Source organism: Carassius auratus, chromosome 18 (assembly GCF_003368295.1).
Source record: "Carassius auratus strain Wakin chromosome 18, ASM336829v1, whole genome shotgun sequence".
NCBI lineage: Eukaryota > Metazoa > Chordata > Actinopteri > Cypriniformes > Cyprinidae > Carassius > Carassius auratus.
This window is the reverse complement of record NC_039260.1, coordinates 12,425,663-12,447,948: the sequence shown is the minus strand read 5'-3', so window position 1 is coordinate 12,447,948 and position 22,286 is coordinate 12,425,663. Positions and strand designations below refer to the sequence as shown.

The following is a 22,286-nucleotide window of genomic DNA, read 5'->3' as shown; positions in this document are numbered from 1 at the left end:
TATGTCTTCCTGTCTATGTAGTTCTACAGTTTTTCTGTTTTCTCCAGAAGCACTACAGGTGCGTATGATCTGTTGAATTCATCTCACACTATCCTCAGATAAACTCTAAGGGCGGTGTATTAGGAATTCACAGCTGAGCGGACATTTCACTCGTTGGCTTTAGTGTCACATTTGCATATGCCGTACTACTACTGGAATTCCTGATTGGTGGACAGCAAATTTTTTACTGATTAATAGAAATTTCACATTTTTGGTTCTGTTTAGAACTGTAAAATTTGATTTTGTTTCTGTTCCTGGTTCTGTTCCTGTCAAAATTTTGTTCATTTCCGGTTTTTGTTTTCATTGCTTGAACCCTTGAACCAAAATTTCTTTCAGAGCCCTGCTTATAACAGATATTTGTGAGATTGCAATGAACTGAGATGTCTTTTAGACATTATAAATGCAGCGCTCTGCTTGCATTCTACCATGCACACAGCAGCCGCTTGATTTGGTTAAAAATAACAGTGTTCTTTGAATGTTGATGCTTTAATAACAAATATTTATTGGGAGCGTGTATGCTGGGATTTCATACATTTCATAGAGAAAAATGTAATGTAACTAGTAATGTAACTAATCACTTTTGAAATAATCAGAACAGTAAAGCGATTGTCATGATTCTGCCCTTGTGTCCTTGATTTTTCCTAGTCTTGAGGCAGGATCATGGCAGACCCGTGTTTTGTGTACAAGCACATGGCCTTGTCTTTGGGCCATGTGCTTGTGTTGTCTCGTTCCCTTGGCCCGCCCCCCTTGTTATCCTTGTCTTGTTGTGATTGCCTTATCTGTGCCACCTGTTGTCTCTTGATTGTTCCCCCTATTTAGATCTCCTAGTGTGCTCTGTCTTGCGTCGGTTCATTGTGTTCATCATTCGTGATTGTACCTCGTCTGAGATTATTCCTCTAAGAAGTCTTTTGTCTTGCAGTGAGTGTTTGTTAGTAGTTGGTGTTCAGAGTCTTTGTTTGCCTTGTTTATTGAGTTTTGTAGAATTATTTTAGTGTCTACCCTAGCCCTTGTTTTCCCCCTCGTGGGTTTTTGTTTTCCCTTTTTGTATAATAAATCCTGTGTTGAGTTACTTCCTGTCTGCACCTGAGTTCCTCCCTTGCCAAACCCTGACAGCGATTACTTTTTAAAGGAGTAATCACTAATCAGATTACATTTTCAGAGTAACTTGCCCAACACTGTCCATAATTTAGTGAGCATGTATGTGAACATTTTGAATAAAACATGAAAAACGAAATAAAAGCGATCCATGTGTAATACAGATTAATTGTGACAAACATGACGCATCGCCATGGAAACAATAAGGCGATACGTTAAATAATAACGGTCGCCTAAGAAAAACTCACGCTGAGAGCTCAGTTAGAATATTTTTTATATTATAGTTGCGCATACGTTGTATGTCATCTGCCCAAAGAGCTTCCGCATATGACAGTCAGCAGAAGTGACAGAAAAGTGTTTATTACATTTGAAATATGGATACTTTTCTTACAAAAATGCATGGATTCGCTACAGGAGGCCTTTATTCATGCCCCAGAGCCATGTAAGGCACGTTTTATTATGGATGTGCAGGTTTTTTTTATGTGTTTTGGAATGTTAAACAGAAACACCCACCCACTGCAATGATAATGCTTCAAACAGCCAGGACAATTTTTAATATAACTCTGATTGGATTCGTCTAATAGAAGAAAGTCATATACATCTATGATGCCTCCAGGGTGAGTAAAACACATCAAGCTAATTTTTATTTTTGGGTGAACTAACCCTTTAAGCATTATACATTTGCAATTTAATGGAAGAAGCTGCATATTTTCTTCTAAACTGCCACATACAAATGAAACAGATCATCAAAAAAAAAAAAAGAAAAAAAAAAAAAGAAAGTATGGTTTGACTTTTCTATCCATCAATTCTTGAATGGATTGCCAAGCTTGGAAAGCTTGTGGTAGATTGTAAGAAAGGGATGGGTTTCAGCTGAGGGAAATTATTTGAGAAATAAAAAAATGTAGAAGAAAATTTTAAGAAAAGAAAAAAAAAAGCCTAATCCTTCCATAACATGCAGATCAACGGTAAATTTCATAAATTGTTTTGATGTTGATACACTTTTCATTACACCTTTGATGTTTTCTAACCTCGTGTCCAGAAACTGAACACTGGTTTGAGAAGCCGGATGGAGACATCAGATGTGGTGGAACGGCGGAAGGGTAAAGCGACTATTAAATTCATCACGATCGGTTTACCCTCTTAATCTCACAATATGAAATGGTGAGCAGGGAAATGTCTCATCAATTACTCTGACGGACAACAGAGAACAAAATGTCAAACTAATGAACCCTGCCATCAAAGTGTAATCTCCACGAAAATTGATTAATTTAGTCTTTGTGGAGTAACCCTGCACGCCGCGAGCCCAGATAATCGCCCTGCCCCGTCCCAAGGCTGCTGGTAATAACGCAGACAGATGGATATCATGTGGGACACACCAGCAGGTATTCATCTCGCCGTGGAACGCAGAAGAGAAAGACAGGGAGCCACTGGCTGTATTGATGCTGACATCACCTCACCACCTCAAATCATTTTCCAGTCTTCCTCCCCGGATCCTGGATCCCCCGCCCCTGCACCCTGGTTCCTGGCCATTAATAAATCTGTCCGTCTCCCCGTCCCAGCTATTTGAAGCTGAGGAGCCCCGCACTTTCACATACACAGACCGCTCGCAGCGTTGCATCTGTCTGCCACGGCGTGTGCACCACTAAAAGAGAGAGAGAGAGTACGGGCGAGCGAGCCAGCGAGGAGAGGGAGAGAGAACGGGAGAAGGGAGAAGGGAAAAGCGAGCAATCGAGAGAAAAAGGGGGAAAGAGACGCCGAGTGCATGAGAGCAAGACAAAGCAATGAAATTCATCGGTGCCGTATACCTCTTGTTCCTCCTCCCAGCTTTAAGCTTCAACAGCAGGTAAGAGCAGATTTACATCACTGGCTTTATCCATCAACCCCATCAGTCTGTCTGTAGGGGACACAATAGCTGATTATATTCATCTGTGATGTAGGCTACTGTTAAAGCCTCTGTCTGTGCTTAAAAATCTCTTAAGAGAGAAGGAGAGAGCGATTGAGACGGCACCGAGAGCGAGGAGAAAGATGCTTAAGAGCTCAACTTTTTCCTGCTTCTGTTCTGGGCTTGGCTAGCCGGCAGACAAAACAGAGACGTTTGCTTTTCGTGAAATGCGAAATGTGGCAGGGGTTTGTGGCATAAATGGAAAGGAGCAAGTTTTGTGGCAGTCAAAGGTTTGGGATGCCTGTGCAATTGCAGAACGTGATTGTGTGCGTGCGTGTGTGTGTGTGTGTGTGTGTATGTGTGTATGTGTGTATTATGCAGTGACGGGAGGAATCTGAGATGAGGAATAAAGAGAGAAGAATGGCTAAGCCAGGAAGAGTCTTGCAGAGTCAGGGAGTTTTCAAGGATTGATCATTAATTTAACTACTGATAAAGCCGTGCATCTTCCTCTCTGAACCCAGAGCACGGGAAAGGTCAGTGAGCACTCAGCCAATATTTCACCATTGACTTATCATCTATGGGGCATTTTTATGCTCTTTTGGGGTAAATTAAAAAGCTTGTTAATAGCAAATTTGTTCTGAAAATACTCCTGCCCTTTAGACTTGTCCAGGGAGTGGCCCGAGAGCATACAGTACATGCTTGTATTACAAACACTGATTCAGTTATTGGTAACATGCGTGCAAACACACACACACATTGTGTGCCACTAGTATGGAAGAGTTATTGCAAATCCATCAGTGAAAAAAATAACCAACTAAATAAAAGCTCTGGTTGCCAGATACTCAGCAGTGTGGTACAGCTTTTGGAGCCTGAATATTTTACAGTTTGTAACCTATAATATAATGTTAATATTGTATATCGAGCTACTTCAAGAACTAACATCTGCTCAGTACCTAAGAAATTTACACTTTTTTTTAAACTAATAAAAACATTTTGTTGTATTTTACAGCAAAAATCCAAGTATTTTATGGTTTATGAATAATAATAAAATAGTTTAAACATTAAAATATTTTTGATAAACTACTAATGAAACATGGGAGTAAATATCAGTAATTTTTGTATTATTTTATTGTTATGATATCACTTAGTTGAAAAGTATCTTACAATGTTAATGTGGTCATCTTATAACATGAAGAGAATTTAATCTCACTAATGCAAGACATTTATCAAGGCCAGTCTCTGTAAATCACATCTCCAGATTCTCATTAGACCAGTGTCAAACACACATTTGAACTACCTTTTCAAATAATACAAGGAATTTTTCAATACAAACCAAGATGCTGCTGCACTGAAACTGCCACGGGGCAATGATGCCTGTAATGTTTTACTGTACAGAGAAATCATACAAAAACTCTTTTAATTCATGTTCCTTTTACATCTCCAGACTTGTGTTTACATGGTGTCCATGTAAAATCCAAAGCGACTTGAATTGATTTCAATGTATAATTGTTTTCATTTCATGCTTTTCCTGGGAATCAAACCCATAACCTTACTGCTCTTTTGAGTGATTCTACAGATGATTTGCTTTAAATTCTTATTGACAAGAAAACAAAACAGTTTTTTAAAATGTTAACTTTTTGAAAAGTTATTATTCTATTTGTCTGTTTTTATTCAAGTCACCAGAGATGAAGTTCATACTCCCAACCATTGAGATACAGTGCAGTGGAGCATAAAAATCCCAACCAACAGTGACTCAAGTGGTACAGAAAACAAAACTTGCCCTAATTTCTCTTGATTTGCTCCAGACTGAGCATCACTACAGCTCTGTGTTAGTCATCACAAAAGTCTTACCTTTTGTTGTCTTTTGGTGATGCTCTTTTACTATTCTTTGTTTATTTTTGTGCTTATATCATTTGAACAACATATTATTCAGTTGCGAAGCACAATTTAGCACAGTACAGTATTCATAGTAAGTGGTATAAGATGAAGATGAGGCTGCCAGTTTTACCTTTCCAAAGATCACACACTCTGAGAGAAATGGTCTATAAAATTGCACTGTGTATCAATAATTGGAAGAGTTTTCTAGTACATAAAACATAGCATGTTACAGTTAATCAGGGACAGCTGCATGGAGCTCATAATGTAACACAAATCATACTTTCTCACTTCTTATGAGTATAGAAATATTGTTTTTAAATATTAAGAGTGCAGCACTACTTTTTGATGTTTCTTTCAATTTTTAAATGACTTTCTTCAGATTCGTAGATTAAAAACATGGTCATAAATTATGTTTGCGCGGCTCTCATTTAGATATCCAGAATCCCAGCTCAGCAGTAAACCACTCTCATGCCAAGAGCAAAAACGCTTTCTTACAATCTACACCAACATTTCATCAATTCTGCTTACTGGTCTGCAAAGCTCAACAGACAAGTGTATTGAACTACACATGTATAAATCAGCAAGCTGTGCTATTCAGCAGTTTATACAGAGAGATGATTACATTATGCTGCATAAGCATTTGATGTTTGGGGAAACCTACTCCAAACAGAGCTGTACTGAATAATTTCATCAGAGCCCGTAAGTATCGCAAAAATTGCTTATTGCTCTTCACTTATTTGGAGTAATTGAATTCTTCCACAGCCACATGTTCATGGCATGCCTGTGCGCTTGTTGTTCGTTAAACACTAGTTTATAGATTTTATATATTATTAAGCAGCTTTATTAATTAATTTCTTCATAAAAATGCTTAAAATTAAAGCGCTATATATATAAAGTTATACACATTTTCCAGTTTTGCTGCCAAGCCAATGTAATGTTGTAGAAACTAAAACACTAAAGCAGATGTAAAAATGATGCATTTTAAAAATGTGGAAGTTATACATACATCCATACATCTATCCGTCCATCTATCATCTTTAAAGAAAGGAAACGAGAGTGAAACAATTTTTATGGTAAAAATAATTTGGTATCAACGTCATACTAAATGCTGTTGGTTGAACTTGTCTTAAATATTTATAACAATGGAATTTAGAATATTCCTTTAATGTGCAATGTAGAAAATGACATTTAAAAATGATTATTATTTTATCTTGAACTATGTAGTATGCATTAATAAAGAATGGAGCATTTTAGCCCTTGCTGTTTTCTGCGGCCAGATCAACCATGGATGATCTGTATATGCGTATTCCTCATGCAAGGGATATTTTGTAGGACCGTTGGCTTTGATGAGATAAGCCAGTCAGAAAGGAAGATTCTCTAGATATATACAGTTGAGATGTATACTGTACATAATCTGAAAGCTGAACAAATAATCTTTTCATTGATGGTTTGTTAGGATAGGACAATATTTGGCGGAGATTCAACTATTTGAAAATCTGGAATTTGAAAAATCTAAATATTGAGAAAATCGCCTTTAAAGTTGTCCAAATGAAGTTCTTAACAATGCATATTACTAATCAAAAATTACGTTTTTATGGTAGGAAATTTATAAAATGTCTTCATGGAACATGACCTTAACCTAACATCCCAATGATTTTTGGCATAAAAGGAAAATTGACAGTTTTGACACATACCATGTATTGTTGGCTATTGCTACAAATATTCCCATGCAACAGGTTTTGTGCTCCAGGGTCACACGCGCGCACACACACACACACACACATATAATTTTGAAAGTTTTATTTAATGTTGATTTTGTCTATTATATTATCACTATTTAATTAAATTAGTTGCTTTATTTAAAATATATAAAAATGAAAAAAAAATTATAAATTACAAAAACGTATCAATGTTTCTAATAATAATAATAATAATAATAATAATAATAATAGATTAATACATATAAGAGTAAATTTAAAGTCAAATAATATTAATACACAATATTACTGCTTTAACTTTATTTTCAAATAAATGCAATCAAACAAATGCAGACTTTTGGTGTGCATAAGAAATGTTGGTAGCACTTTATTTTACAATCCTGTTCCCCATGTACATACAATGTACTTATTATAGTAATTACAATAACTATGTAATAACTAGGTACTAACCCTGAACCTACCCCTAAACCTAATCCTACCCCATGTAGTTACCTTGTATTACCAGAATTTTCTTAGATAAATACACTGTAAGTAAACTATAGGTACATGTTAGTACACGTACTGTAAAATAAAGTGCAACCGAAATGTTTTTATAAAAATTCGATTTATTCTGAAATTAGTTCTCCTAAAGTTTCAGGTTACGAAACTTTATTTTTTTTACTGGAAAAGAAGGCCTTCAAAATAAATGTCTTCTATTGTGTTCCACACATGAGTATTTTTGAAGACAGATTTTTTATTTTGTAATGAACAACCCCTTTTAAACAGAACCCTTTGATTGAGTGATCATTTCCAGAATGTGTTTCCATAAAAAAAAAATTCACACCGCTCGAGTTAAGTGTTAAACTAAGTTGTTAAACGTCTCTTTATCACATCCTCTATATTGTGGCTCTGGGTTTTGGTTCTCCGGCTCAAGTGGCTTATAGTTCACTGTTACAACTGTCAGTGCTTTTCAGTTCCGCTCGCATGCCTGCAGCGTCTCCCTCAGGATCGCAGTCTCTCTCTCTGATGACTCAAACTTTGATGTGGGGAACCGTGGCAGCCTCTTCTGCCAAAACTTTGCCTCCAGTGAAGTGAGTGAAATGTCAAAAAAGAGCATTCGCAAAGGTATAAATGTAAGACGAAAGGTGGGGATCTCCAATTTTAAATCTAGATCAAGAATGGTCATGTAATTGCTCATGTGCGTTTTCCCCCCTGCAGAAGCCTGAGTCTTTTGTTTTTATCAGGCAAAGCCTCGGAGGCAGCAGTGTCATGTCGGAAAATGACTGGGAAGACAAACTCATTGCGGTGTGGATCGATGACACAGTGGCTGGTGGGAGGGGGTCGTATGTCTCCTAGCCGTGCTCTATGGGTTTGATCATTACCCATAAATCTTTTGGTTTAATGGCTTGAACATTCGCGCTGATATCCTCACGCTCTGGCTACTCGGATGCGATGAAATATTCCATTCTTTCTTTGTGTGAATAATGACCTTGCATGATGCTTTATGGTTACCATGGCCACCCGTGATTGTTCCCTTGATAGGAATCACTCTAGTCAGTGAGCGTACTAGCAGAATTAGCTGGGAACACACTGATTAGTGAGGGTCATGCACTTTCTTTCTTTCGTGTGTTTTGCTTAGTAGTGCGAATAACACGTCGTTCTTTTAGCAAACCAAGATAATATAGTTTCCAATTCAGGTTAACCCAGTTGCGTGCGATTGAAGGTTTTTCAAAAGACGGTGGTTTGAGGTATGTTTCTTTTGCTCCTGTTTTTTTTCTTTCCTGCCTTGTGTTTTCCAGCAGCATCCTGGGGGTTAAACCTCTGAAAATGTTCTCAAAATATCCAGCCTGACGCAATGGCTTTAATCTGACAGCCTCTCCCTGTATGTTTCACTGATAGATTCTAAAGAATAAGGAACTGCTGTGGCTGTATCTCAAGCTTGCATTGAGAGTGGAGAGGAGCATGTGCCAGGCTGGAGAATAGAACAGATTTGTTGGCAGATCCAGAGGTGCCCATGCGTAACCGCACCCTGAGTGCTTGGCATCGTGAGTAGTAAATGGAAAAGGTCCAACATTATTCTGTGCTCACCTACGTGGTGCATGGCAGCCACCTTACAGACCTCTTTCTCTCCTTGGGTCGCGTCTGTTATTTGCGCCGGAAGATTTCTGTTGGAACTTGTGATTACGTTTAAGCTTTATTTATGATTTGAAATTCCTTTAATTCATATTTTACCCGACTGAAAGGAGCATGATTCATTGTATATTAAAGGAATATTCTGAGTTCAGTCCAAGTTAAACTCGATCGACAGCATTTTGGCACAGTGCTACAGTACTTAGCATAAAAATGAATTTCAACTTGTCTCTGCTTTTTTTATTTTAAATAAATCTGTCTTACAGCTTAGAGTGGAAGCGAATGAGGTCTAAGTGTTAAGGCCTTTACAATACTCAGTATTCAAACAGTATTGCAACAAGACTTAAACAATATGTGTGTTCATATAATTGTAGTGTGAAAAATAACCTTCTATGTAAATCTATACCCAGTTTCCAGTTTTGCCACCAAGCCAATGTAATGTTTTAGAAACTAAAACACTAAAGCAGATGTAAAAATGATGCATTTTAACAGTAATTAAAAATGTAAAAGTTATACATCCATACATCTATCCATCCATCTATCATCAAACGAGAGTGAAACAATTTTTATAGCAAAAAATAATTTGGTATCAACATCATACTAAATGCTGTTGGTTGAACTTGTCTTAAATATTTAGAACAATGTAATTTAGAATATTCCTTTAATGTGCAATATAGAAAATGACATTTAAAAATTATTATTATTTCATCTTGACCTACGTAGTATGCATTAATAAAGAATGGAGCATTTTAGCCCTTGCAGGTTTCTGCGGCCAGATCAACCCCATGGATGATCTGAATATGGGTATTCCTCATGCAAGGGATATTTTGTAGGACCGTGGCTTTGATGAGATAAGCCAGTCAGAAAGGAAGATTCTCTAGAGACGTTCTGAATGCACAGACAATGTCATACGTGTGAGGATGTGCATGCAGATTGGGGTAGATTGGTGGTTAGTGGGGAGAGGCGGTTGTCCTGTGCTCTTGCCTTGACAGAGTGAAAATTAAAATTCGCGAGGCATACTGTAATCAGAACGCCATGGCAACCAAGCAGGCTGTCAAATAGTCACAAAAGTAAATTAACAATAAACAGAACCTTGCTTTGCCCACGCCGAATATAAAACTAATTAAGACACCTGGTGATCTACAAGGACGATTACCACCCGGACCGTTTTTGAAAATGTCAACATCACAACTGCATCCATCCTCTGTTTAGGCCGTCGGTGTCAGGGGTGTTTTCTCCAAGGCAGTGCCTCCTTGAATTTGGATGAGAAAATATTTGGTAGCACATAAACTGGGTCGCAAATCAAGTATGCCAAACAAGCGAACAAACCACCTACTGGATATCACTATTTTTGGTCCATCGAATCAAAATCATCTCAAAATGACTTTTGAAAACAATGTGGTCCTTAAATTAAAGCTACATCTCCATGAATGTGACCCTCATGACACCTGGTGTTTTCCAAGAACCTGATGAAAAGAAGGCTGGCAAACAGTTAATATATTCAAGATAGATTTTTGTAGCAATTTAAAAATGTCCTGAAATGCATGACACTTTGTGATTTGAATGTAAACATACAAACATATATATATGGTCACACTTTACTATAGGGTCCCATTAGTTGACATTAGTTAATGCATTAACCATGAGTAATATTTTTGTTAAAGTTTTTAATAACCTTTGTTAACGTTATTTAATTAAAATACAGCTGTTCATTGCAAGTTCATGACATTAGTTCATGACTAATATAAACAGAAATAACTTTTGAATTTAAAAATGTATTAGTAAACTTTAAAATCAATATGAACTATAAAAAAATGCTTAAGAAGTATTCTTTAATGACAGTATATTAGCTAATATAGTTAACTGTTAATAAGTCTTATCAAACATAGGCCTAGGCCATTATTGGATGCAGTGTTGAGAGTCCTGAGCGTAATCTTAATGTGTTCCTTGTAAACATCTTGCTGAACAAATTTACATTGGAACAAAGACAAAAAAAGGACACAGAAACATTGTTTTATATAGGGATGGGAACAGTCACACATAATGTAACTGTAGGATTTGAAATTCATGTCCTGCTAACTAGCTTCAGTTTTATGGCATTCATGCCAACTCGAAATTGAGAGAAAAAAAGGAGGCTATTTTCCCTCTTTTCAGCAGAAAGGCTTTCATAAAGAGATGCAGACAAATTCATTGATCAGCATACATTCAGGCATGCAAATTAAGTCAGTGGTTTTATTGTATAGACGGAGCAGCAGTGTTAATGTTAACAAATTATTTTATATTATTTAAGCTTTAGTCACAGCGCGTTTTAAAAGCGTGTTTTTTTTTTGCAAGTAGCAGTCAACTTTTGCCTTGGAAGTCAGTTGCATTTTCTAAGCAAAACACAGTTGTGAAAATTTCAAGTTGTTTCAAGTAACAAAACCGGTTTTATGCTTTTAGTTTAGTTTTAATCAATGATAATAACCCTGCGGATCTTTTCAGTCAGCTTCTGAATATGAAAATGACTTGTGTGCCACTATGAAGAGTCATGAATGAATATGCAAAACCTCTTAGCAGACTTTGCAGAATTATAGCAGGAATCATAAAGCCATGTCTTATAAACACTCTAATAGGATTGTAAGGGACATATAAATAAATAAACAGCGGGAACTGTTTCAGAACAGGAAGGAGAGATGGATGCCTTTCCCAGCTAGAAGTTTGAAGCCCTGCATCGCCTGCGCTTCCACTGAATAGAGTGGGAGAGAGAGGTTGGCGATTAAGCTGTTTAAACAGAGAGCTCTACAGACTGTGCTTTAACTTAAAATTAATGCCCACAGGAAGTGAGTGGTGTGAAGTATTGCATTGGGTGCTCTGCATTTATGTTACGCAGACATTGAAGCATGTCTGTTTTTGTCGCCATAGGAGTAAATTGAACTGTCAAAAACGTAGAGTTTAAGACAGCGCACAAACCTCTCACTTGCCCTGAAAAGAATGTGGGAAGCAAGAACCTGTTATTTAGAAGCAGTTCCATTTTGGAACTGAAATGTTGTTTGTTTGGATCATGTATCTTCCAGTCCAGACGGAAAACTCAGTCAACTCAAACTATTGCTATTGAATCTACAGTCTAAAAAAAAATAGTTTTGCACATTTTCCACAACATATGAACCATTTTTTGTTAGTCAGTAAAAAACAGCACAAGTAATCTAGTCTGATTCCCAAACAAATGACTTTAATGAGATGCTTTGTAGTGAATCAAAGACAGTGGCTTCCAAACAAATTACTTTTAAAGTTACATAAATTGGTGAAATCTGTTCAAATGTTGTTTGTTTAATAATGTTGTTTAATATATGAGGCCAGTTATTGGTTAACATGTATGCAGCCCCTAAAATGACAGAATTCTAAAGTCTGTCTACCATATGCACACCATTTGACAATATATATTTTTAAAATGCTATTGTTATTATGCATCATTTCTGAATGAAGTTGCATTTCTTTTCCAAATATGTGTTGATGAAAAAAAAAAAGAAACCCTTTCTAGTACTACCAAAAACCTCAATTTCCAATCAAAGCAGAGTGGAATGAGGTTTATTTGAAAACGGGATGCCTTGGTTAAATGAATATAGCTTCCCCACCAAAAATGTTTCTCGCTGTAGCGCTGACATTACTAATTTAGATAAAAACAAAAGCACCAAGGGATAGCTGGTTACTGGGGAAGTAAAGGCAGAGATTTTGCAAGCCAGCATAGAAATGTTCTGGTGAATGGCATGATTGGCAATTTACAAAAACTGTATATTCATTAGATCTCATAAAAGACACACAGCAAATCTTGGCCTTGGTTCAGGCTGCTGCTTTCTTTTTTCTTTTTTTTCTTTTTTTTTTTTTTTTAAATAAGAGAGTTATTAAAGATGGAAGGAATGGTGCGGCAATTCATTCTTCCTGTCTCCTTTTTCATGCTCTCAGGGTCATATCTTCTCACGTCCCTCCTTGTCATTTTTTTCGCCCAGTAACTTTTGGGGTGCTGAGATGATTTTGATTTTTATATGAAATGAAAGTTCATGGACAGATAAAGGCAGAATAACCCTGAAACAAAATTTAGTTCTTCATGACTAGGCGTGTCTAACTTAAGTGATACATTTATACCAGTTCTGTTTCTCAGAAGTATTTTTTTTTTTTTTTTTTGGGGGGGATTAGTGGGAAATGCGTTTCCGGAGGCAGAAATAAAGGTCACAATATACTCTATTAAAAATAAAGGTGCTTCACGATGCCATGGAATAACCCTTTTGTTTAAATCGTTCCATAAACCTTTATGTTTTACAAAAAGTTATTTCTGGTGAAAGAAGGTTCTTCAGATTATAAAAAGGTAAGAAAGAGATGGTTCTTTAAACAACCTTTGACTGAATGGTTCTTTGTGGAACCAATACTGGTTCTTCTATGGCATCAATGTAAAGAACCTTTTGAAGCCCCTTTATTTTTAAGTGTAGGCCTCTAAAGCTTTAAACTCATGGATCTTTCATGAAATATGCTAAATATTTAAGATCTTTAATTGCTAATGGACTGGTTACTGTATAATTTAGCATAAACCATGAGATATAATTGCTTTTGTCATTTATTTCAGAATAACAATAACATTATTTATTTAACAATAATTTAACCATTAAAACGATGTTTACATTTAAAAAAAAAAAAAAAAAAATCATCTCAAAAGAAGCGACGAAAATAATGTTTATATATATAAAAAAAAAAAAAAAACGACTTTATTCAACAATTCCTTTGTCAACAGTCTCTATTTTATTCATATACAAAAGGTATTCTCATCTCTTCATAATGTTAAGGTTGAACCACTGATGCCAGATGGATAATTATGACAATGTCTTTCATACTTTTCTGGACTTTGACAGTGTAACTACTTGGCAGTCTATGGGACAGACACAAGCCTCTCAGTTTTCATCCAAAATATCTGTGTTCTGAAGACGAACTAAGGTTTTACGGGTAAGTGATTAATGACAACATTTTTAGTTTGGGGTGGAGTATCCCTTTAATATCTACCACTCTTATAAAACATTTATAGATTTGTCTCTTTTGAAATTTACAAAAACTAATTTATAATTGGGCAAAATCATAAGTCTTCATCCTGAATAATAATGAATAACATTATACAGGCTCTGTTGAGTTGCATATTTTTTTTATATAATTATAAGTAATTGTGCTTATCACAACCATATGCCCAATTCAATCACACAAATTGTCTAAAAATTATTTAGCTTTTTAAGTAGCATCTATAGTTGAAAACAACAACAAAAAAAAATGGCTATTGGGCTTATTACATGTGTGGTGTGCAAAATATGGCAATTTTCTGTCGCGACAGTTCAATAGACAGAGTTTAAAATCAGTTGGAAACCATCCTGTGGTATAAATTAATTCAATCTTTGAAGGGATTTTGTCAATATTTTTTGATGTATCAAGCAGCGTTGACCCATATAGAGAAATCACATTTTATGAGACAATGGAAACAGCAGAGATTGCACCTAAACACAGGTGAATTCCTCAAAACATGCTGCACAGAAAAAAAAATCCTTTTTCTTAAACCTTTTTCTTTCTCACTGTTGTTGACTGTTTTGTTCCATAACTCAAGAATCAGTGTGCTGTGAATCCAAAGTTGCTGTTTCTCAGAAAGAAAAAAAAAAACTTTTAGATAAAGCAGTTTAGCTTATTATATTCTCTCCCTGGTTATTTTTGATATAAGCTTTGATTATAAAGTCCTATTTCCCTAGAGGACCCTGTCTTTTTATTTTACATTTTGTGCATGATGCAGAGGAAAAGGAAAGTAACCTTGACACCCCCTTTGAGAGAAAAATGGCTGCCTGTCAGTCAAACTTGAATCTCCCAGCAGCTTTGCAACCTGAGGTGTGTCAGGACAAGGCCGGAGTGGAAAGTATGTGTGTGAGCTTGTGTGTGTGTTTATGCATGTTTTGCCGTTTGGGGATCGAGGGCGGATGAGAGTCCAAAAGTGTCCAGTCATTTGTGAGTTTTATTCAGCCATTAATCTTGTCTCCAAGGTTGATCAGAGTCCAGGGAACGGATGGGGCTTTTTTCCGCTGTATGGAGGGTGACAACACTGCAAGGCAATGACATGAGTGGTTTGCAAGGATGTCACATGGTTTGACTTGAAAAGGACAAAGTGGACATTCAGAATGACTGACTTTCAACTGACGCTGAAAGGATCTTCTGAATTATTTTAGCTGAAAACTCTTTAGCTCCCTTTCAAATGGTGTCCTCTAGCATTTGTAAAGTTGTGTGCATTTGTTTGTAGCCCATCCAGCCAAGATGTTTGAAAGCATTAGCTGATTGAGAAGACAAACTGTGAAGTCAAAGATATATGGACTTCAATTTATAAGAGCTTTCCATTGAGCATGCAGCACACCAATGTTTTTCACAGGCTCTTGGGGTAAATTGCTCTGAAACAAATGATGTCTGTAAAAAACAAAAACAAAAAAACTTGTGCTTTTGAATCTAGCCTTCAGTAGAACTAATGCACGTTAATTCTCCGCTTGCATTAGTTCCAGCATTAGGCTGATCAAACGGAGAGCAAAATAATGAGAGATTTTCAAATCTTCACACCCTGAGCTATTTCCCTAAGAAGACAGGAAAATTCGTTTACTGGCTCTCAAGCCGTCTCTCAGGAATGGTCTCGTAGGGTGTGGTGTAATGGCTCGGCTCTAAAGCCTCTATTTATGTTACCAATTTTTAGTGGAGCAGCATGAATAATTTAAGAGGGAAAAGATGGTAGGAGCAACAACAAACCATATCCGGGTGTTTATGTCAAGCAGCCATCGCACCATGGAAGCTTCTTATAAATCACGATTGCATCTCTGTCTCCGCCTCCCCATGCCTTTGTCTTGTCTCTCTCTCTTAATAGCCTGTAATTGGTCCCTCATGGAACCGAAAAGAAAGAGCAGAGATGCATAACTCACTAGTGATTACTTAGATTAAAGTGTGCGAGGAAAGACTTGGTCAGGCATGTACAAAAGAGAACTTCATGAATAAAACATGCTACAAATCTATGGCTCTGATCATGAAAGAAGGATGGCCCAGGGCCTTTGGGAGGCTCTATTTGCGTTGAATGATAGAGGGGCCCACAACCGGATGAGACAAACTGGCGTCTTGACTTGGGAAGGGAACTGTCTGGGTTTTGGTGAAATAAGATAAAAAGTTTACAGAGAACTTGGAGTGGGAACCACGCAAAACTTTTTTTGTTTGTTTTTGAAGACATATTTAGAAAAATTTAAAGTGACAATTGTAATCTGTTAAATGGTCTTAACTTTAGATTAAATAATACTAAACTTGCAAAAAAATGAAGTATTACTTGAAAAGCCCTCACAATTAGATTTGATTCACTCTAGTTTGATTGAGTAAAAAGAACTGTCTCATTAGAGATTTGTTCAGGAATCAGACTTTTACTGTTTGATTTGATTTACTGAAAACAACATGATCATACAGTTCATTTGTTCATGAATCAGACTACATTGGTTTTCTTTTATGTCTTTGATTCAGAAAAAAAGAACCATCTTAGAGACATTCATTCTGGATTCAGACTTTACTTGCTGGATTGTTCCTCAATCCAAATCCAAGATGGCGCCAAGCATGGCGGCCATGTTGCGAGCTCAGAGTAAACTTTGCAGTTTTTTTTGTTTGTTTTACTTGTTATTTTGTTGTCCTGCATGTTGGATGTTGTTTTTATAACTGTCTACGACAGACACACGCTTTTAAAAATAGGCTCCTATGTCGCGAAACACAAACCGGACTTTGAGTTCTGGTTCCAGATCCAACCATCGAGGTTCTATGTGCACCACTCTGACAGAATGAAAGAGCTCACAGAGTAAAGCAGAAGTGGGGACATTTGTTTCTTTATCAACAACTTGTGGAGTGATGAATAAACCTAGACTACAATTAAATCCTTCTGCTCCCCTGATCTGGAATTTCATATGCTTCTGTGTCGACCATTCTGGCTACCCAGGGAATTTACAGCGGTCATAATCACAGCTGTTTACATTCTCCCTCAAGCCAACACAGACCAGGCACTCAAGGAACTGTATGGGAATATAAGTGAGCAGGAAAACACGTACCCAGATGCTGCGTTTATTGTTACTTGTGCACATCAGTGCACTTTTTTTTCAGGTAGCTTTGCAGGAAGGTTCCTTCAAGCGTCTTGGAGATACGACCACAGTTCTTCTGGATTTAGTTTGTCTCAGTTTCATCTGTTTCTTCATGTAATCACAGACAGATTCGATGATGGTGAGGTCAGATCTCCATGTGGAGCACCTGCTGTTTTCAGACTGCTTGTACATTCAAAAATCTCACTAGATTATTATTAAAATGAATGGCAAAATACATTGCAGTTGCAGTCCACTCTGGCAGAATATAATAGTAGTGTGAGAAGCAGGGCATAATTTAAGTTGTTAAATGCTGAAAATACTATCCTGATCCACTCCCTTAAGGTGCGCGTTTCTCAATCAAAACACGCATCACCGGAAAGACGGCATGTCGCAATCTCTGATGAAACCGACGAGAGCCAATGAGCGTTTGGTATCGCTGCCATAAAACTTGTTGTAAGACTTCTTAACGGCACATTTTTAAATAGTTACTATAGCTACAGAGGAAGGAGACATGTCGCCAATGAATGCGGTTTGAATTTGGATCTGTTCCTCACCAAGCATCAATTGGATACAGGATTCAAGTAAAAATAAAATACTTTCATGATCATTTTATTTAATGCTTGTGCATGACAGCATACTAATAAAAATGATATGCCCCCACTCTCTATTATAGATCAGTGTGTGTCCCATAGTAAACCTAAATATTACATGATAACGGTTAAATACTCTCGTTCACTTTCTTTTCATGTAAGGATTCTAAGATTATTTGTACCGAAAATAATAATATAAAATGTAATAAAATTATAATTAAGTGCAGTTTAATGCACTTGACTGATTTGCTTAATTTTGAAATGATAATGTTTAATTCTGTTTTGACTACATTTTAACAATACTACACTTCATTAAAATGTATGTGATCATTTAACCATTATCATGCAATATTGTATTTATCTTGTTTATCATTGGTCACATGCCGGATCCCCCCATGCCATCATTGCCACACATGGCCCAGCTCTGGCTGAATGGGGTACATGCCATTGCCGACAGGAGGCCAGCAGTGCCAGCTTGAGGCAACATTTGGGCCAAGTCCATTTGCTATGTGGGATGTATGTGCATATTGCACATTGCCATCTGTTGAAATCTGTATGGTTATATGTAAATTGTTTCTGCAATTTCTGGAGCATGCTACAAAGAATTTCACTCACCAAGGCACATGTGCTGTTGTGATGTGACCGTAAAAGTGACTTGACTTGACTTGTATATGAAAAGAACGAGCTCAGTGGTGTCATTCGTTTAGGAACCGGACGTCACTTGTTTCGATGTATGTTTTTAATTCACTAAAATAACTGGTTTATTTGAATAATTTATTCAGGATTCAGACTTCACTGCTTGGATTGTGTGTTTTTGATTCAATAAAAAGAAGCATTTTATAGGAGTAATTTGTTAAGGAAAGTTCAGTTGTTTTACTGTATGTGTTTGGTTCAATAAAAAGAACCAGCCCATTAGAGTCTTAAAAAAGGACTACAATTCAAAGGTACAGCACGCACATCCAAAACCTTAAAACTGGGTGCTGGGCAGACAAGTAGTTGCAAAGTTAAACAATGAGTCCGCACACCAGAAAATGCTCCTTGGCAATTTTAATGATTGCTCACCATGTGTAACGTGTCTGTAACATCAGACATGATGAAGGGCTTGGGCCCGAAACGTTACACGTGATGAGCAATCATTAAAATTGCTAATGAGCATTTTCTGGTGTGCGGACTCATTGTTTACCTCAGTCTTAAAAAAGGAACCAGCCCTAATAAGTACCGGCTCATAAGAGTCCTTCATTTTGGTGGTGGTGTTGTGGTGCTGCTGAATAAGTATTGCAGGAAACTGTCAGTGTATTTTAATACAGTGTTCCAGTATGGACGAAGCTAAAACTGAATATTGGCTTGAACATCCACTTTGTGTCTATGTAAAGCTTTCGACTGCCACAATAATTTGGATTTAATATGTATGTATGCAGTTGATTTGATTAATCATGTAATTCATTTATTTATATAACATTTTTAACAGTCCTTGTAACAGTGCATCTGTTTAAATCATAGAACCAGTTCAAAGATGTTGAGCAGAACCTGGCACAGAGACCTTTCTCTTTTCATGACGGCTGCAAAGAAATGCGACAGAAAATTGATTTTGATGTCATACATTTTGTAACAGCCAGTGTAGCACGGTAGCACCCTTACATGGCTATCTTTTGTTCCCGGGTTCACATTAACCCCCCAATGCCTCAACCTTTATATCTGCCTCTTTTCACTGCCGTATTTCATTTCCAAAATGTCATATTTGCTCCTTTTGCTCCCTCCTTACATAAATCTGAATCCCTTATCAGGATACCCGCTACACCCCGGACGACACGGGAATGGATCCCGTTATTTTTATCTAATCTCCTTCACCAAGCATATTCTGTGTCTGCCTCCATCTCCTCTGACAGGAAAGCTGCTTGCATTAGTGCTGTATCTAGCCGCTGCGGTGCAATGTTTTGCCCTGACACCTCTCTCTGATAAGCACCCTCCTCCCCACCCCATGCGTCAGTGAAGAGGGAGTATTTTGCCACCGATGTCTCTCAAGCAAAAACTGATAAAATTCCCAGCCAATAATGCCGTAGTGGTACATTATCTTTTGGGCCGATATTTCTTTTCTCTGGGTTTGTTTTTTCTTTCTCAGGGTGGACCCGTATGGTCTATTTCCGACACACCAGGCTCTGTGCTGAAGAGTGACTTCCTTTGTTTATTCTCTGTAAATAAAATGCTGGTTCGAGCAATGAAATTGCATTGAGCAGAGCAGCAAATCTGAGCAGTTGTTTATGGGATTGTATGCGCACACACAGCGTGAAAGCAGTGCTCGGCTGGTGTTAAGTGTTACGATATGAACTCAAATGTTAAATCAAATGCCTCATTTGGTTTGAAACTTTTCTGAGAAATTATGTTTTTGCAGTTCTGCTCAACAGGAGTTTTGCTGTGAAGAGTGGCTCTTTGAAGGCGTGTTATTGGCAGTGCCCTGATGTGTCACCAACTCATTTTTGTATTTTGTGTTGAATTTAAGCAGTGAATTATTACAGAGCTTGGTAATAGAAAAGCACCCAGGTGTGTCTGGCTTTGGCAATGGCTTTATCATTGGATTTGCCAGTGCCACAGCATGTATTTGTGTATTTGCATCTGTCTAGCCATGTTTTTCCCAACATGTTTTTCAAAGTGGTGTATATAGTGGTCCCAAAAAGTATTTGGACACTTGCTTTTCCAAATTGTTGGCGTCAGTAAGATTTTTATAGTAGTTGATTTTATTCAGCAAGGATGAATTAAATTGATAAAGTTACAACAAATATATTTACCTGTATAATGTTATAAATTATCTATATTTCAATATATTTCTTATATATTTTTTCTGAATTTTTTTTTATAGTTGAACTGGTGGTAAAACTAAGGACATTATTAATTGTCTTTACATTTATTTTGAAAGATGAAGCCAGCAATTATAGAAAGGGGTGTTACAGTGCTTGCGGAGTTCAGCCAATCACAATGCACTGGATCAGCTAGCCAATCAGAGCAGACTATGCTGGTCGGTAGGAGGGACTTTGTAGAAAACTATGTGTTTGAGAGAGGCGGGGCATACAGGACCTACAATAATGTACAGTATTTGAAAAATAATTTGTTTTTTGAACATTAAAGCATGTCAAAATATTCTGTTACACCAAATACACAAAATAATGATCTTAAAAATAAAATAAAAAAATCGTATGACCCCTTTAATCAAATAAATATTCTTTAAAATATAAAATCGTGTCCACCCCAAACTTGTGAACAGTACTGTAAGTCAAACTTAAAATTTTATGGATTTCATTGCAGTAGATGCAAAATGTCAAAGCAATGAGATTTGAGTTGCTTAAATAATTGCATTCTTCCAATGAAGGAATCTTTTTAATGATATTAGTTCTGATGTAGGTGTTAAATGTGACTGAAGTGTCCAACTACTTTCTGGGGCCACTTTGTGTGCCCATATGGCTGTTTGTATGTATATTGTATTTTGTGACATTTGTTTGACAGCGTGAGCCCTGGGGGTGGTGGGAACTGTTGGTTTCTGTGGTGAGGGTTGACATGGTGCTGGTTGCTGGTCAGCAGGGCATTTGGTGAAAGGCCGTTGTTATGTTGCTGAAGTCCACAGCTCCCATTTGCCCGGTCTGTCTGTCTGGGAACTCTCCTGACTGGGCCAGCGCCTGTGACGATGCTGACAGCATGACAGCAGGGGCGCACAAGGTTGAATGTCAATGTGGGAGAGAGCAGTTTCCGCATGATCTGCAGCACATACAAACACACACACACACACACACACACACACACACACACACACACACACACATGCACGCATTGAAGTTTCTCAAAGGAGTGGGGCAACATCTGGTGATAGAGAGTGAGAAGACACATACATGCTCAAATTTCAACAGAGAATTCAGTTGGGAATTTTAATTAAGAATTCATAAGGCTTTTTCACAAAATCAATAAGGTATTAGGTGGTATTGAGTTGTTAGAGTTTGTGACAAATATATCCAGCATTTTAATAGATCTTGAAACAATACAGAACAATATATAAACACCCCTCGTGCACCTGAATGGCTGCAGGCAGGTGTGTTGGACTTGAGAAATATTACAAAGACAATAAAATTCCTGAACGCAGATGTAACATCTTGAGTATTTATTAAAACAGCAGGGTTTCAGTTTTGCAACCTTAGTCAGGCATTTGAAAGCTGAGAATGATGAACAGACAACTTCAGCGTTTAATAAGCAAACTGTTTTGTCGGCATTGTGCTGACATATCATGTTGTGGAACTTCGGGTCGTCCCAAGTTTGAATCCCAGCTCAAGCATCTTTCCTGATCTCGCTTCCCTCTATCTCTCCCACTTTGCTTGCTGTCAGCTCTACACTGTCCTGTCACTACTGTAATCCATTCTCTGCTTTTAAATAACTAATAAAGGTCACATGTCTGAATCCTGCATGCTTTTATTCAAATCAGCTTATATTACTTTCAAAAAATAACTTTAAGAAATCATTTTCTTGGGAGTTGAACCCTGACCTTTGTATTGCTAGTGTTGTGCAATTAAGCTTGAGCTTCGGGTATATTGTTGTTTCAATAATATTTTTGGAGTTCTGTGGAACCACATCACATGCACTGAAAAAGCAAGTTGTCTCATGGATACAAAGTATGTCTATGACTTGCATACAAATATGTAGCCTGAAAAGAAAATCAGTATGGGCACATATGATAGAGTAATATGTGAAGATTTGTTTGTCAAGCTGAGCAGCTCTTATTATTATGAAATGACAAGAGGTTGTGGGGTATGGCTCAGTCTGTTGCCTAGTTAGGCTGTCAGAAGATTGCCTGCAGTTGCGAGAAGAG

At 37.2% G+C, this 22,286-nt stretch overlaps 1 protein-coding gene across 1 annotated transcript in view; it reads left to right on the top strand.

Moving 5' to 3' along the window:
* The first annotated feature begins 2,441 nt into the window (after positions 1-2,441).
* The window catches only part of LOC113118476 (leucine zipper protein 2), a 135,518-nt gene continuing 115,673 nt past the window's right edge, over positions 2,442-22,286 (top strand). The window contains exon 1 of the mRNA XM_026287688.1: positions 2,442-2,977. Within this exon, the coding sequence (XP_026143473.1) occupies positions 2,916-2,977 (62 nt within the window). The 5' untranslated portion in view covers positions 2,442-2,915. The remainder of the gene's footprint in view (positions 2,978-22,286) is intronic.